Here is a 13,017-nt window from a genome sequence, read left to right as displayed (position 1 = left end):
CCCGCGACACATGCATCACAAAAGTACACATCTTATTGGACATGTGTATTTGCAACACAAATATGCAGAAACAATGCTAACTGAAGCACTGGAACATGTGGGAGCATTTTTTTTTTAAACTTCATACACAGTTGAACATTTGAGCACATGCAGCTGTGTGCCAAATTAAAAAAAAAAAGAAAGAAAGAAAGAAAAAAAGAAACACTCTTTCATACAACCTATTTCTACTTTTTAACCCAAAATGGAGTTTTTAATGTTTTAAAATCACAACCTCTTTCTGCAGACACTCCTGTGCTTGTTAAGCTCTGCCGGAGGTGTGTCAGCTTCTGGCAACTATTTCATAATTAAGCAAGAAGCATTTTAAATCTAATGTTAAACTAGCAATCTACAACACAGATATGTAACACCAAGCATCATCATCATCATCATCATCATCATCATCATCATCATCGTCATCATCATCATCATCATCATCAGGTATTTGCATCTTATAGTATCGAGTGGCGGTGACATTAACCACCAAACACAATAACCGGTGCTTCAACCTAATGTTAAACCAGCCGTCTTCAGCACAGACCTGTACCACCATGAAACACCAAGCATCCTGACTGGTTTTTAGGTCTGACCCAGACGTGGGCAACTGGTGGCCCACGGGCCCCACGCAGCCCACAAACCTTCATTTTGTGGCCCCTGGGTGATTTTCAAAATTTGGACAGAAATGATTGACTTTGTCTCAGTTCAGGATCATGTAGCTCGATGGCTCCACCTGCAGGTCAGGTGTTTACATAACATTATGTCTCATTAGAAGAGGTCAGAGGTCATGACAAGGGATCATCCACCACTTCATGATGTGGAGAGCTAAAGACACCATGAGCAAAAAAGAAAAATTTATCACAGAAACTTTGTGCTCCAATATAAAAGTTAGACCGGCTGCCTGTTCACAGAGTTCATCAGTACACCATAATGTGCAGACTGTATCAATGATGGCAGAATATATCATTAACCAGCACTAAAACAGCTGCCATAAAGCGAAATGTGAAAAATACATTGGTGCTGCCAGACTCGCCATCATTAAAGATCTTAAAAGAAATATAAACGAGCAAAAGAGCTACCACAGCACAAAAATATTCTTTTGATGCTTCCTAACAAGCAGAGCTGGAGCTAGAAAAAGCCAAAAAGCCCAGTCTGATGGAGAGACAGTGCAGTGTGGCTGTGGGTTCACTGCCCTGCGAGTCACTGCGGCCCCTAATGATCACTCACATTATTTTGTGGCCCTTACCCCCATAAAAGTTGCCCATCCCTGGTCAATCCTGTAGCCTTGACTCAATACACAACACAACTGTCCAGTAAAGTAACAGACAACCTCAGGATAATAGTAACTCTGTCCTCATGTAGTTTCATTCATTTTTTATGCAAATAATTGTACTTGCAAGAAGTTATCCTATTTTCACATTGTCAATGAGAATATTTCAAAACATCCTGCTCTGAGAAAGAAAATGTTGAATGATGGTAATAATTGTGGCAGTAAAAGTAACAGCATAAAAAAAGAAAAAACAAAACAAATCAAAGAATTGCATAAAACAGAAAAAGCAGTAAAATGTATCAGTTTAAAGTAAATGCAGCAGCGGTGTATGTGGATGTCCAAGAGCAAAGAGAGAGTATAGAGTATTTGCTTATTGTCCCCCTGGGTTGTGGCAAATAGAAACATATGGGCCAGCGGTGTTGACTGCATTAGCCTGTATTAAAACAACATGTGTGTGAGCAGCACTCAGGTGTGTCTCACCGGCACACTCATGACCTCTAACATCTGCACGCCTGCTGAAACCTCTTCCACAGACACTGCAGCTGAACGGTTTCTCTCCTGTGTGCGTTCGCATGTGTGTGTTGAGGTCATGTTTCCATGTGTAATTTTTGCCACACACTGAGCAGCTAAATGGTTTCTCTCCCGTGTGAATTCGTTTGTGTGTGTTGAGGTAATTTTTCCGTGCAAAACTTTTACCACAGACTCAGCAGCTAAATGGTTTTTCTCCGGTGTGGACATTCATGTGAGGTTTTAAATGACGTTTATCACTAAATGCTTTTCCGCAGACTGTGCAGGTAAATGGTTTCTCGCCTGTGTGAACTCTGGTGTGTGCTTTAAAGTGTCCTATCTGTGTAAAACCTTTACCACAAACTGAGCAGCTAAACGGTTTCTCTCCTGTGTGGATTCTCATGTGTACGTGAAAGGTTTTTTTATCTGCAAAACCTTTACCACAGACCGAGCAGGTAAACGGCTTCTCTCCTGTATGGATTCTCATGTGTGTATTAAAGTGTCCCTTCTGTGTAAAACCTTTACCACAGACTGAGCAGCTAAAGGGTTTCTCTCCTGTGTGGACTCTCATGTGTGTACTGACAGTTTTTTTATCTGTAAAACCTTTACCACAGATGGAGCAGGTAAATGGTTTCTCTCCTGTGTGGACTCTCATATGTCTCTTTATGGTTCCTTTTAGTTTAAAGCTTTGACCACATAGAGAGCAGCTCCACACTTTCTCTCCTGTGTTCTTGTTCACAGAACAGGAAGATGGTTTCTCTGCGTCATCAGATCCATCATCACTGAAAAGGAGTTCACTCTGTGGGTTTGAACCTGACTGAGGCTCTCTGCTCTCCTCCCAGTCATCACTGTCATCAGTCTCAGCTTCAGAAGAGTGTGAAGAGAGGAGCTGGCCCTCACTAGTTGCTTGGAAATCAGCAGCTGGATCTGAGTTCCTGGCTGCTTCCTCTCCATCAGCTTCTGTTTTCATCTGTTCAGTGGAGCTGCTGGCTGGAGGCTCTGCCTCTCTGTTCTCCTCAGTTTGGCTCTGATGAAGCTGTGAGCACTGAGCTTCCTCTTCATCATCTTCACTCTTCACAGTGACAGCAGTGAAGGGGAACTTGGTGAGATCTTGAAGCTGCTCTGCCTTCTGATTGGTCCACAGCTCCTCCTGTTCCTCTTTAATGTGTGGGGGCTCTGGCTCCTCCTGGTCCAGACTGGAGCTGCACTCCTGCTGCTCAGGGGGAACCTCTTCTTTACACACCAGCAGCTCCTGAGGCATCACTGGAACACACACACACACACACACACACACATATACAATAACTAGTTTTCCATTTATCAGTTATAGGCTGTATGTTTGTACCACAATATAACTTTTGCCCAGATTCGAGCTCAGTGCTGCCCTGAGTGAGGTCAAGGTTGCTGACCTCCTACACAAGAAGTTAGCACCAGGCTCTGGTGAGCAAACAACATTATCAGCAAACTCATTTCACTCCCTTCCCCCGATGAAATTTTCCAAGTAAAGGTTATCATTGTTGTGCACAGGTCAGTTTGAATGGTAGCTACCTAATGACTGCCCCCCTCCTGTCACAATGTAACCGGCACTTGCATTTGTCAACACACACACACACACACACACACACACACACACACACACACACACACACACACACACACACACACACACACTGATGTAACTGTGTTATTAGGAGGGCTGGGACAGGAGGAGTGAGACTATTGCCTGAGTCTGTGTGGTTTCCATGGCAACACGAAACATTTCACCAAAACCCGCATCAAAAGCCGCTGTCAACTTTGTTAGCCTGCATAATGGACCTTTTTGTTGTCAATTTTGATTTATTTGGGGACCTAAGTATGGATAAATCGCTGAACGAGGAAGACAAGACAGAAGAGAAAAAGGAGAGATACGCGAAAGAGACGAGTGAAGAGCTGGATCAGCTGGAGAGGTTAAGAAATGAAGCCGGTACGGCCCGGTCAACATCTTGGGCCGTAAAATGTCTACAACACTACCTGAAACACACCAGGCAAACAGCAGATTTTTTTCCAACTGTAAGTAAAGAAGAGCTAAACAAGATCCTCCGTGAATTTTATGGAGCTTAAATTTCTATAGACAGGTTTACGCACCAAATCCCGGGGGGCGCCATTACCCTACACAAATGCACTTCATTTCCGCCGGAAGTGGTTTGCGCAGCGTATGCCGGTGTAAACAAACTTCCATGCTAACGCAGCTTCGTCTGGACATGTAGCTCGCTGCTTGTCAGGTTTCAATTTTAATAATTATGTCCTTACAATGGGAACACGGTTCAACCACCTTGACTGGAGATGCCGTTACTCTCCCCCACCCAAATTCAGTGCAGAACTGGGAGGATAACATGACGACGTGGCCCAGCATAACGTACAGCAAGATTTGCGCTTACTTCGTTTATAATCCCACTAATTTACTCATTGACACAGTCGGCGATTTTTTTTGCCAGCATTCCTTGCAGCTTCAACTGTGTTGGTTTTTGCCTGGATGATGGATTTATATTCCTCGTATTTATTTCAGATTATTGTCTGCTCCTCCGTTGCAAAGTATGCGGCTCGGGTGGATTTTTCCTTGTCTGCGATTGGTCGCATGCAGCAAACACCGCCCTTTTTATGTGAGCACGCATAGATCTAGATTGGAAAAGCCTGCGTTCGCTTCACTTTTCCTTTCGTCGGCACGACAGCTAGCTAGCTAAAAACAAACCAGCACGCCAAAACGGAAATGGATTGCATCGATGGGAGGAGTTTAGGATGTAGAGTGGAAACGGCTCATAAAATTGCGTATAATAAAGAGTATGCCACAGAAGATTCAGCACCACGGACAGCACCCGCCTCAGCAGAGTCAGCAGCACGGACAGTACCAGCCTCAGCAGATTCAGCACCACGGACAGCACCTGCCTCAGCAGAGTCAGCAGCACGGACAGTACCAGCCTCAGCAGATTCAGCACCACGGACAGCACCTGCCTCAGCAGAGTCAGCAGCCCGGACAGTACCAGCCTCAGCAGATTCAGCACCACGGACAGCACCTGCCTCAGCAGAGTCAGCAGCCCGGACAGTACCAGCCTCAGCAGAGTCAGCACCACGGACAGCACCTGCCTATGCAGATTTAGCACCACGGACAGTACCTGCTGAGGCTGATTCAGCACCACGGACAGTACCTGCTGAGGCTGATTCAGCACCACGGACAGTACCTGTAAGATTTTCTATGGAGATGTGCTGCTATAACTTTGTTCTTGTTATTAATGTGTTAATGTTATCAATTATTAATTAGCCTATTAATCATTATTAATTTGTTTATTCTTTATGAGTTGCCTAGGCCATTGATTTAATCAATTTGTCAGTTTGTCTGCATCTGTACATGCATGGCCTTGAGTAGTTGTCATGGCACCTGTTAGATTAAAAACGACTTGGCAGACTAACATGGGCTGTAACTATCAGCCCATGAAAATATTTTTTCCAGCGCATACTCTAGTTACAACATGATTGAGCTAGCAAAGCAGTTTTGTGTTGCTATGTGTGGTATTTATTCAGTTTTGGGAAATCATGATGTCTAGAAAACATGATAAGCCCAAGATGGCTGGCTGACAAGGACTAGTTACCGTCAGATCTTAAGTAAACTAGGCAAAAAAAGTTCTGCACAGCTTTTTCAGTCTATAATTTCCCCCCTTTATTTATACCCAATAGTGTTGTATCTTATACCGTTGTAAAGCCTGATTCGTCCTCATGAGATACAACTTGCATTTCTGGAATGAGTGACACCGGTAATTGTATGGGAAGGACCAATTTTATTGATTTTTTTTTTTTGAGAAAATCCCCTGCAATATTTTTTTAGTTGATCATTTCTCCCATTTAACACGACGACGACACATGTTTAGCCATGTTGGTCATACCAATTGATTGACACTGAAAAGGGGACTAATCAGGCTTTCTAACAGTATAAAAGACAACACCAATTGGTATTGATAAATGGGAGAAATGATCGACTGAAAAAATATTGCAGGGGATTTTCTCAAAAAAAACTGGTCACTTCCCACACAATTATTAGGATCCTTACAAGTTGTATCTCATTGGAAAGAGGACGAATCAGGCTTTACAACAGTATAAGATACAACACTATTGGGTATAAATGAAGGGGAGAAATTATAGACTGAAAAAGCGGTGCAGAACTTTTTTTGCCTAGTATATATCCACTGAAACAGACAGAATACTGGCAAAAAACTTTTGCCAGTAATAAAATAAAAATATTTTGAGAGCGAAATGCCGCCCTGCGATGGACTTGCGACCTGTCCTGAAACTGACCTGAACTGATCAGAAGGCTTTGTAAAAAGGGGAGATTTGTGCTGAGAATTATGACAGTTTTTAAAATGTGATTTGGTGTCAGAAGCAGAGCCAGGAGCCAGTAGTGATGAGGGGATTGCGCCTGTCAGTATGGAAGGAACAGGCGAGCTGTTTTAAGTGTGCGAACAAGCAAGCATTAGTTCCAATATAACCACTTTCTATGCTCAAACGATAGTAGTGACCCGTTATATTTTTTGATTTTAATAATAATAGGTCATGATCTAAAGTGGGCCGGTTTGAGGCATGAAACTCCAGGGCTGAAAATGAGTCCCACTCCGGCCCTGGTCCCAATAGTTCCGATCTCACGGTAAATTCCAACATTTTGTTGGTAACATTGTGAGCATGTTCATGTGTCATTTGCTTGGCTCTGTAACTGGCTATTACTGCATCATCCGTCCGTTCTAATACTTTCCGCTTTCATTTACACTGTAAATTGCAATACATTGTTTCGAACTCACGCCCTCACGGGCGCTCGCATGACAGTGGGATCATACCATGACTACACAAAAACGTCACCGCTCTCCACTGAAATAAATTAATAATCACAGAGCGTGATGTTTTCACTGTGATGTGATGGCAAAATGTCTGTGCCTTGTCCAGATTACTTGGTAATGTGAAGGGTTTACAGATCCAGATTATCTGGTATGAGGGGTTCACAGATTTTTGCAGCTGTCGGACTCATCAGGGCCACCCTGATAAATTTCAAACATGTTTGATACTTTGGATTTAAAATCTGGATGATAACGTCACTACCCTCTGAGCAGGACAACAGCCAACATCCAGCTGTTGTACAGGTGTGTTGGACAGGTGAGACAGACGAGAGGCTTGTCCACATGTGGCATGTGACTGAGTCTTCTGAGTACTGATGCTGTGCTTAGTGTGTAAACACACAGCCTCTCTGAGTGGGGAGAGTTATTGTTCCTGCTGCAGGGCATCACTGACAGGATTTAATAAATTCAGCTGAGAATTAAATTTTTTTCACCCACCCACACCGCTTATTGATCAGAATGTTATTTTGTTAACCAGAACTTTCTGATCCCTGTGAGCGAGCGAGAGAGAGAGAGCGAGCTAATGAGGTGTTTTGCTTCCTCTGTAACAATAATAAGCTAATAAACAAGAAAGTCTTAACTCTATAAATCTTGTGTATTTTTTCAAGGTTTATTTTTTTGGCAAAGGAGGCACATGGCTTCACTTTGCAGGGTCAGATCAGCCCAGACACTGCAGACGCTGCCGCCAGCCTTGGACCGATTCAGGAGAAAACAATCTGCTGATTCTAGGCTCAAATCAGCAGGATCTCCTTGTTCCTGAATCCCATGTCAGAGTAGAATCTACTGAGGGGATCAGCTGCAGGCCAGCAGCAGCAGAGGCTGCACATGTGGAGCACTGACCCAAAAAGTTAAACTATTTTCTATTTGCTCACTATTTGCTAAGTTGTTTTTTGCATAAATTTGAGTTTGTAATCTCAGAATTTTCTATTTTCTTTTCTCATAATTCAGTGTTACTTCCTGATTAACTCATGACTTCAATGTTGGAAATTGAGTTTTTTTTCCCTCTGAATATTGTAATACTTTGCTTCATCAGCATATATTTTCCCCCCTGCAGTGGCCCTGACTCGCCGTCCTACCTGTACCTGAGCCTGGCCTCAGGTGTGTTTAGGTGTCGTGCTCTCACGCAGCTGCGAAAGGCTGGAAATTAAAAATCTATGCGCTCTTAGCGGACAGATGTTAGTAAAACGTGTCAGCAGCAGGTCCAAAACAATGGTCTTGCAGAGCTTGAGTGTGTAGCACAAACATATGATGGTGCAGCCGTTATGAGTGGCTCCACTGGAGGTGTACAAGCACATTTTAGAAGGCTCCATCCTGAGGCTATATACAGTAGAGGCCAAAGGTTTGGACACACCTTCTCATTCAATGTGTTTTCTTTATTTTCATGACTATTTACATTGTAGATTCTAACTGAAGGAATCAAAACTATGAATGAACACATGTGGAGTTATGTACTTAACAAAAAAAGGTGAAATAACTGAAAACATGTTTTATATTCTAGTTTCTTCAAAATAGCCACCCTTTGCTCTGATTACTGCTTTGCACACTCTTGGCATTCTCTCGATGAGCTTCAAGAGGTAGTCACCTGAAATGGTTTTCACTTCACAGGTGTGCCTTATCAGGGTTAATTAGTGGAATTTCTTGCTTTATCAATGGGGTTGGGACCATCAGTTGTGTTGTGCAGAAGTCAGGTTACTACACAGCCGACAGCCCTATTGGACAACTGTTAAAATTCATATTATGGCAAGAACCAATCAGCTAACTAAAGAAAAATGAGTGGCCATCATTACTTTAAGAAATGAAGGTCAGTCAGTCCGGAAAATTGCAAAAACTTTAAATGTGTCCCCAAGTGGAGTCGCAAAAACCATCAAGCACTACAACGAAACTGGTACACATGAGGACCGACCCAGGAAAGGAAGACCAAGAGTCACCTCTGCTTCTGAGGACAAGTTCATCTGAGTCACCAGCCTCAGAAAACCCAAGTTAACAGCAGCTCAGATCAGAGACCAGATAAATGCCACACAGAGTTCTAGCAGCAGACCCATCTCTAGAACAACTGTTAAGAGGAGACTGCTTGAATCAGGTCTTCATGGTCAAATAGCTGCTAGGAAACCACTGCTAAGGAGAGGCAACAAGCAGAAGAGATTTGTTTGGGCCAAGAAACACAAGGAATGGACATTAGACCAGTGGAAATCTGTGCTTTGGTCTGATGAGTCCAAATTTGAGATCTTTAATTCCGACCGCCGTGTCTTTGTGAGACGCAGAAAAGGTGAACGGATGGATTCCACATGCCTGGTTCCCACTGTGAAGCATGGAGGAGGAGGTGTGATGGTGTGGGGGTGTTTTGCTGGTGACACTGTTGGGGATCTATTCAAAATTGACGGCACACTGAACCAGCATGGCTACCACAGCATCCTGCAGCGACATGCCATCCCATCCGGTGTGCGTTTAGTTGGATGATCATTTATTTTTCAACAGGACAATGACCCCAAACACACCTCCAGGCTGTGTAAGGGCTATTTGACCAAGAAGGAGAGTGATGGAGTGCTGCGGCAGATGACCTGGCCTCCACAGTCACAGGACCTGAACCCAATCGAGATGGTTTGGGGTGAGCTGGACCGCAGAGCGAAGGCAAAGGGGCCAACAAGTGCTAAACACCTCTGGGAACTCCTTCAAGACTGTTGGAAAACCATTTCAGGTGACTACCTCTTGAAGCTCATCGAGAGAATGCCAAGAGTGTGCAAAGCGGTAATCAGAGCAAAGGGTGGCTATTTTGAAGAAACTAGAATAGAAAACATGTTTTCAGTTATTTCACCTTTTTTTGTTAAGTACATAACTCCACATGTGTTCATTCATAGTTTTGATTCCTTCAGTTAGAATCTACAATGTAAATAGTCATGAAAATAAAGAAAACGCATTGAATGAGAAGGTGTGTCCAAACTTTTGGCCTGTACTGTATGTGCATTGTTATGCTCATGAACTGAACCCGGTGTTGTGCCATGCTTTCAAGGCTGTCCCAGAGGCTGTGGAGCTTTTCAACTTGTTGGAGTGCGTGTATTCTTTCTTCAGCACTTCCCTAGTGAATCATCATCAGTTCATGGAGGCTCAGTCAAAGCTTGGATTGACATAAATTGAGCTTGTGCAACTTTCACACACTCGCTGGGCATGTCAGTTGCGATCAATCAGTGCAGTTCTTGAGACATTTCCTGCCATTTTGGAGTGCCTTTCTGCCACTGGATCCCCCATAGCTGTTGGTCTCAGAGCAAAGCTCTACAAGTTCTCAGCAGTCTATGCACTACTGATGTTTCAGTCACTTCTGTCTGTAACCGAAGGACTCCACAAGCTCCTGCAGAAAGATTAGACCTGGCAGAAGTTCTCTCTTTTTTGAGGTCTTGCTGTTTGCATCCCTGATTTTAGGTTAATAATGAACAAATAAACAATAAATGAATATAAGACACAGAAGTAAGCTACAATGGTCTAATACTGAAGAATTTCAATATTTGTGAGTGGTGAAAAAGCCTCATGTTTGGGATAAAAAAAAAAAATGAAGAATTTTCATAAAGAAAAATTGTTTCATATCCCAAGAAAGAGTAAGCTTTGAACTTTAAATTAAAACAGAGATCAGATTTTTTAAGACATTCCCACATGCAGTTATGGGCCAATGAAAATCTGACACAAAAAGTTTTTTTTGGATTTGGAGAGGCTCCCATCCAGAAACCAATGCATATATCTGACTAACCATTAATGCTTTGAACAGTCCATGTATGTATCTCAAAGCTCTGAAAAAAATCAAGAAGCTGGGGCAAATACAAAGTTGGTTTCTGAAGGCCCAAACATGGTCGACCACAAAACCCGTGTAATTTGTTTTCCATTTTTTAGGGGCTGGCCTGCCTACCAGTTATGATGTATGACAGATGTTTTTGTATAAATGTATATTGTATATTTATATAAAATAAAACCCTGGAAAAGTGGACAGCATGTGGCCTTTAATATGGAGTTGGTCCCTTTGCAGCAGCACAGCTTCCACTCTCCTGGGAGGCTTTCTACCAGATGTTGGAGTTTGTCTGCAGGAGTTTGCATTTGTGAGGTCAAAACTTTGGTTGCTGCTGCATAGGAGACCACAGAAACACAGGAAAAGCAGCCACACACACACTGTCTGCATTTGCACATCAAACAGTTTATTTAATAAAAAGACATTCATTACAGTATCCACTTTGCTGGAACTTTAATTCTCTCTGTATGAACACAACATATGTAACAAAATGTGTTGGGATGTGCTGCATCTCTAACATCAGCACTGACTCTGCAGCATCTCCTGCTGCTGCTCTCACTGACACACTCGTGTTTGCTTACATCTGTATGATGCTCAATGAAGCTTCTCCCACACACACAGACACACAGACACACAGACACACACACACACACACACACACACACACACACACACAGGACTGAGTTTCTACAGGTTCTCTCCAGTGTGGATTCTCATATGTGTGTTGAGGTTTCCTTTCTCGGTAAACTGTTTACCACAGAGGGAGCAGACGAATGGTTTCTCTCCAGTGTGGATTCTCATGTGTCTGTTGAGGTCTGCTGTCTGTGCAAACCCTTTACCACAGAGGGAGCAGAGGAATGGTTTCTCTCCAGTGTGGATTCTCGTGTGTAGTTTGAGTTTTCGTTTCTCGGTAAACTGTTTACCACAGAGTGAGCAGGGGAACGGTTTCTCTCCAGTGTGGATCCTCATGTGTCTGTTGAGGTTTCCTTTCTGTGCAAACCCTTTACCACAGAGTGAGCAGGGGAACGGTTTCTCTCCAGTGTGATTTCTCATGTGTTTGTTGAGGGTTCCTTTCTGTGCAAACGCTGTACCACAGAGTGAGCAGGGGAACAGTTTCTCTCCAGTGTGGACTCTCATATGTTTGTTGAGTTTTCCTTTCTCGGTAAACTGTTTACCACAGACTGAGCAGACGAACGGTTTCTCTCCAGTGTGGATTCTCATGTGTATCTTGAGGGTTCCTTTATGTGGAAACCTTTTACCACAGAGTGAGCAGGGGAACGGTTTCTCTCCAGTGTGGATTCTCATATGTTTGTTGAGTTTTCCTTTCTCGGTAAACTGTTTACCACAGAGGGAGCAGGGGAACGGTTTCTCTCCAGTGTGGATTCTCATGTGTTTGTTGAGGTTTCCTTTCTCCGTAAACTGTTTACCACAGAGGGAGCAGGGGAATGTACTCTTTCCTGTGTTCTTGGTCTTGGAGCAGGAAGCTGGTTTCTCTCCCACATCAGGACTGTCATGACTGAGAGGGATGTCACTCGGTGGGTTTGAATCTGACTCAGATTCTGTGGTCTCATCCCAGTCATCACTGTCATCAGTCTCAGCCTCAGAGGAGGGTTCTGGGTTCCTGGCTCGTTCCTCTCCACCATCTTCTGTTTCCATCTGTCCAGTGGAGCGGCGGGCGTCTCTGTTCCACTCAGCTTCCTCTTCATCATCCTCACTCTTCACAGGGACAGCAGTGAACGGAAGCTTGGTGATATCCTGAAGCTGCTCTCCCTGCTGATTGGTCCAGAGTTCCTCCTGTTCCTCCTTAATGTGTGGGGGCTCAAACTCCAGACTGGGGGTCCGCTGAAGCTGCTCAGAGGGAACCTCCTCTTTACACACTACTGGAAAAAAACACACAGACACACACAATTATGCTTGGAAGCTGACCCGAGCCTGTCAGCATCACTTCATGTCAGCATAATCCCTACTAAAGCTTTTGTAAAAAAAAAAAACAGATATGGTGACAATCAACACTTGCTTTTTTATTGTTTATTTTTTTGTTTGTTTTGTAATTAGGTGAGAAACAGGTTGTTTCTTATTCTTAAATAATTCCAGTTCCCTCCATGATTGCTTGGCGACCAAAGATCAGATGTCCCTTAACTTTCTCTACCTGAGCCCCTATAAAAACTTTGTTTTACATGGTCCTGATAACCTCACCGCCTCAGTTGAGTTTATTGGCCGACTTCACTCTAACATCAAACCTGCCACTGAGAATCTCTGTGTCATCTTTGACCAGTTCATGTCTTCATGTCTCCAAGCTCGCCCAGTGTTTTCTTTAAATGAGAAACATCACAAAAATAGCTTGTCTTCTAGAGACCTTGAACTTCTGATTTACACTTTGATTTAGTCCTGTCTACATTATTGTAATTCCCTCTACACACAAACCTCAGTCAAGCCGCCTTAAATATTTTACAGTTGGTTCAGATTATGGCTTCATTCCATCACCTCCAAAATTTACAAAAACTAGTTGTTCTCCTCCTGTGGGATTC

At 43.3% G+C, this 13,017-nt stretch overlaps 1 protein-coding gene and 1 pseudogene across 1 annotated transcript; both read right to left on the bottom strand.

The window, feature by feature from the left end:
• Positions 1-208: 208 nt before the first annotated feature.
• On the bottom strand, positions 209-2,892 carry LOC115368747 (gastrula zinc finger protein XlCGF8.2DB-like; annotated as a pseudogene).
• Positions 2,893-11,176: 8,284 nt separating this feature from the next.
• Positions 11,177-11,938, bottom strand: LOC115368764 (gastrula zinc finger protein XlCGF26.1-like; the record flags this gene model as incomplete). The annotated part of the gene is made up of 1 exon (XM_030065092.1): positions 11,177-11,938. A coding segment is annotated over one exon (762 nt), but the record flags the coding sequence as incomplete, so codon positions are not given.
• Between the last annotated feature and the right edge of the window lie 1,079 nt (positions 11,939-13,017).

This window comes from Myripristis murdjan, chromosome 12 (assembly GCF_902150065.1).
Source record: "Myripristis murdjan chromosome 12, fMyrMur1.1, whole genome shotgun sequence".
NCBI lineage: Eukaryota > Metazoa > Chordata > Actinopteri > Holocentriformes > Holocentridae > Myripristis > Myripristis murdjan.
This window is presented reverse-complemented; position numbering and strand designations above follow the sequence as displayed.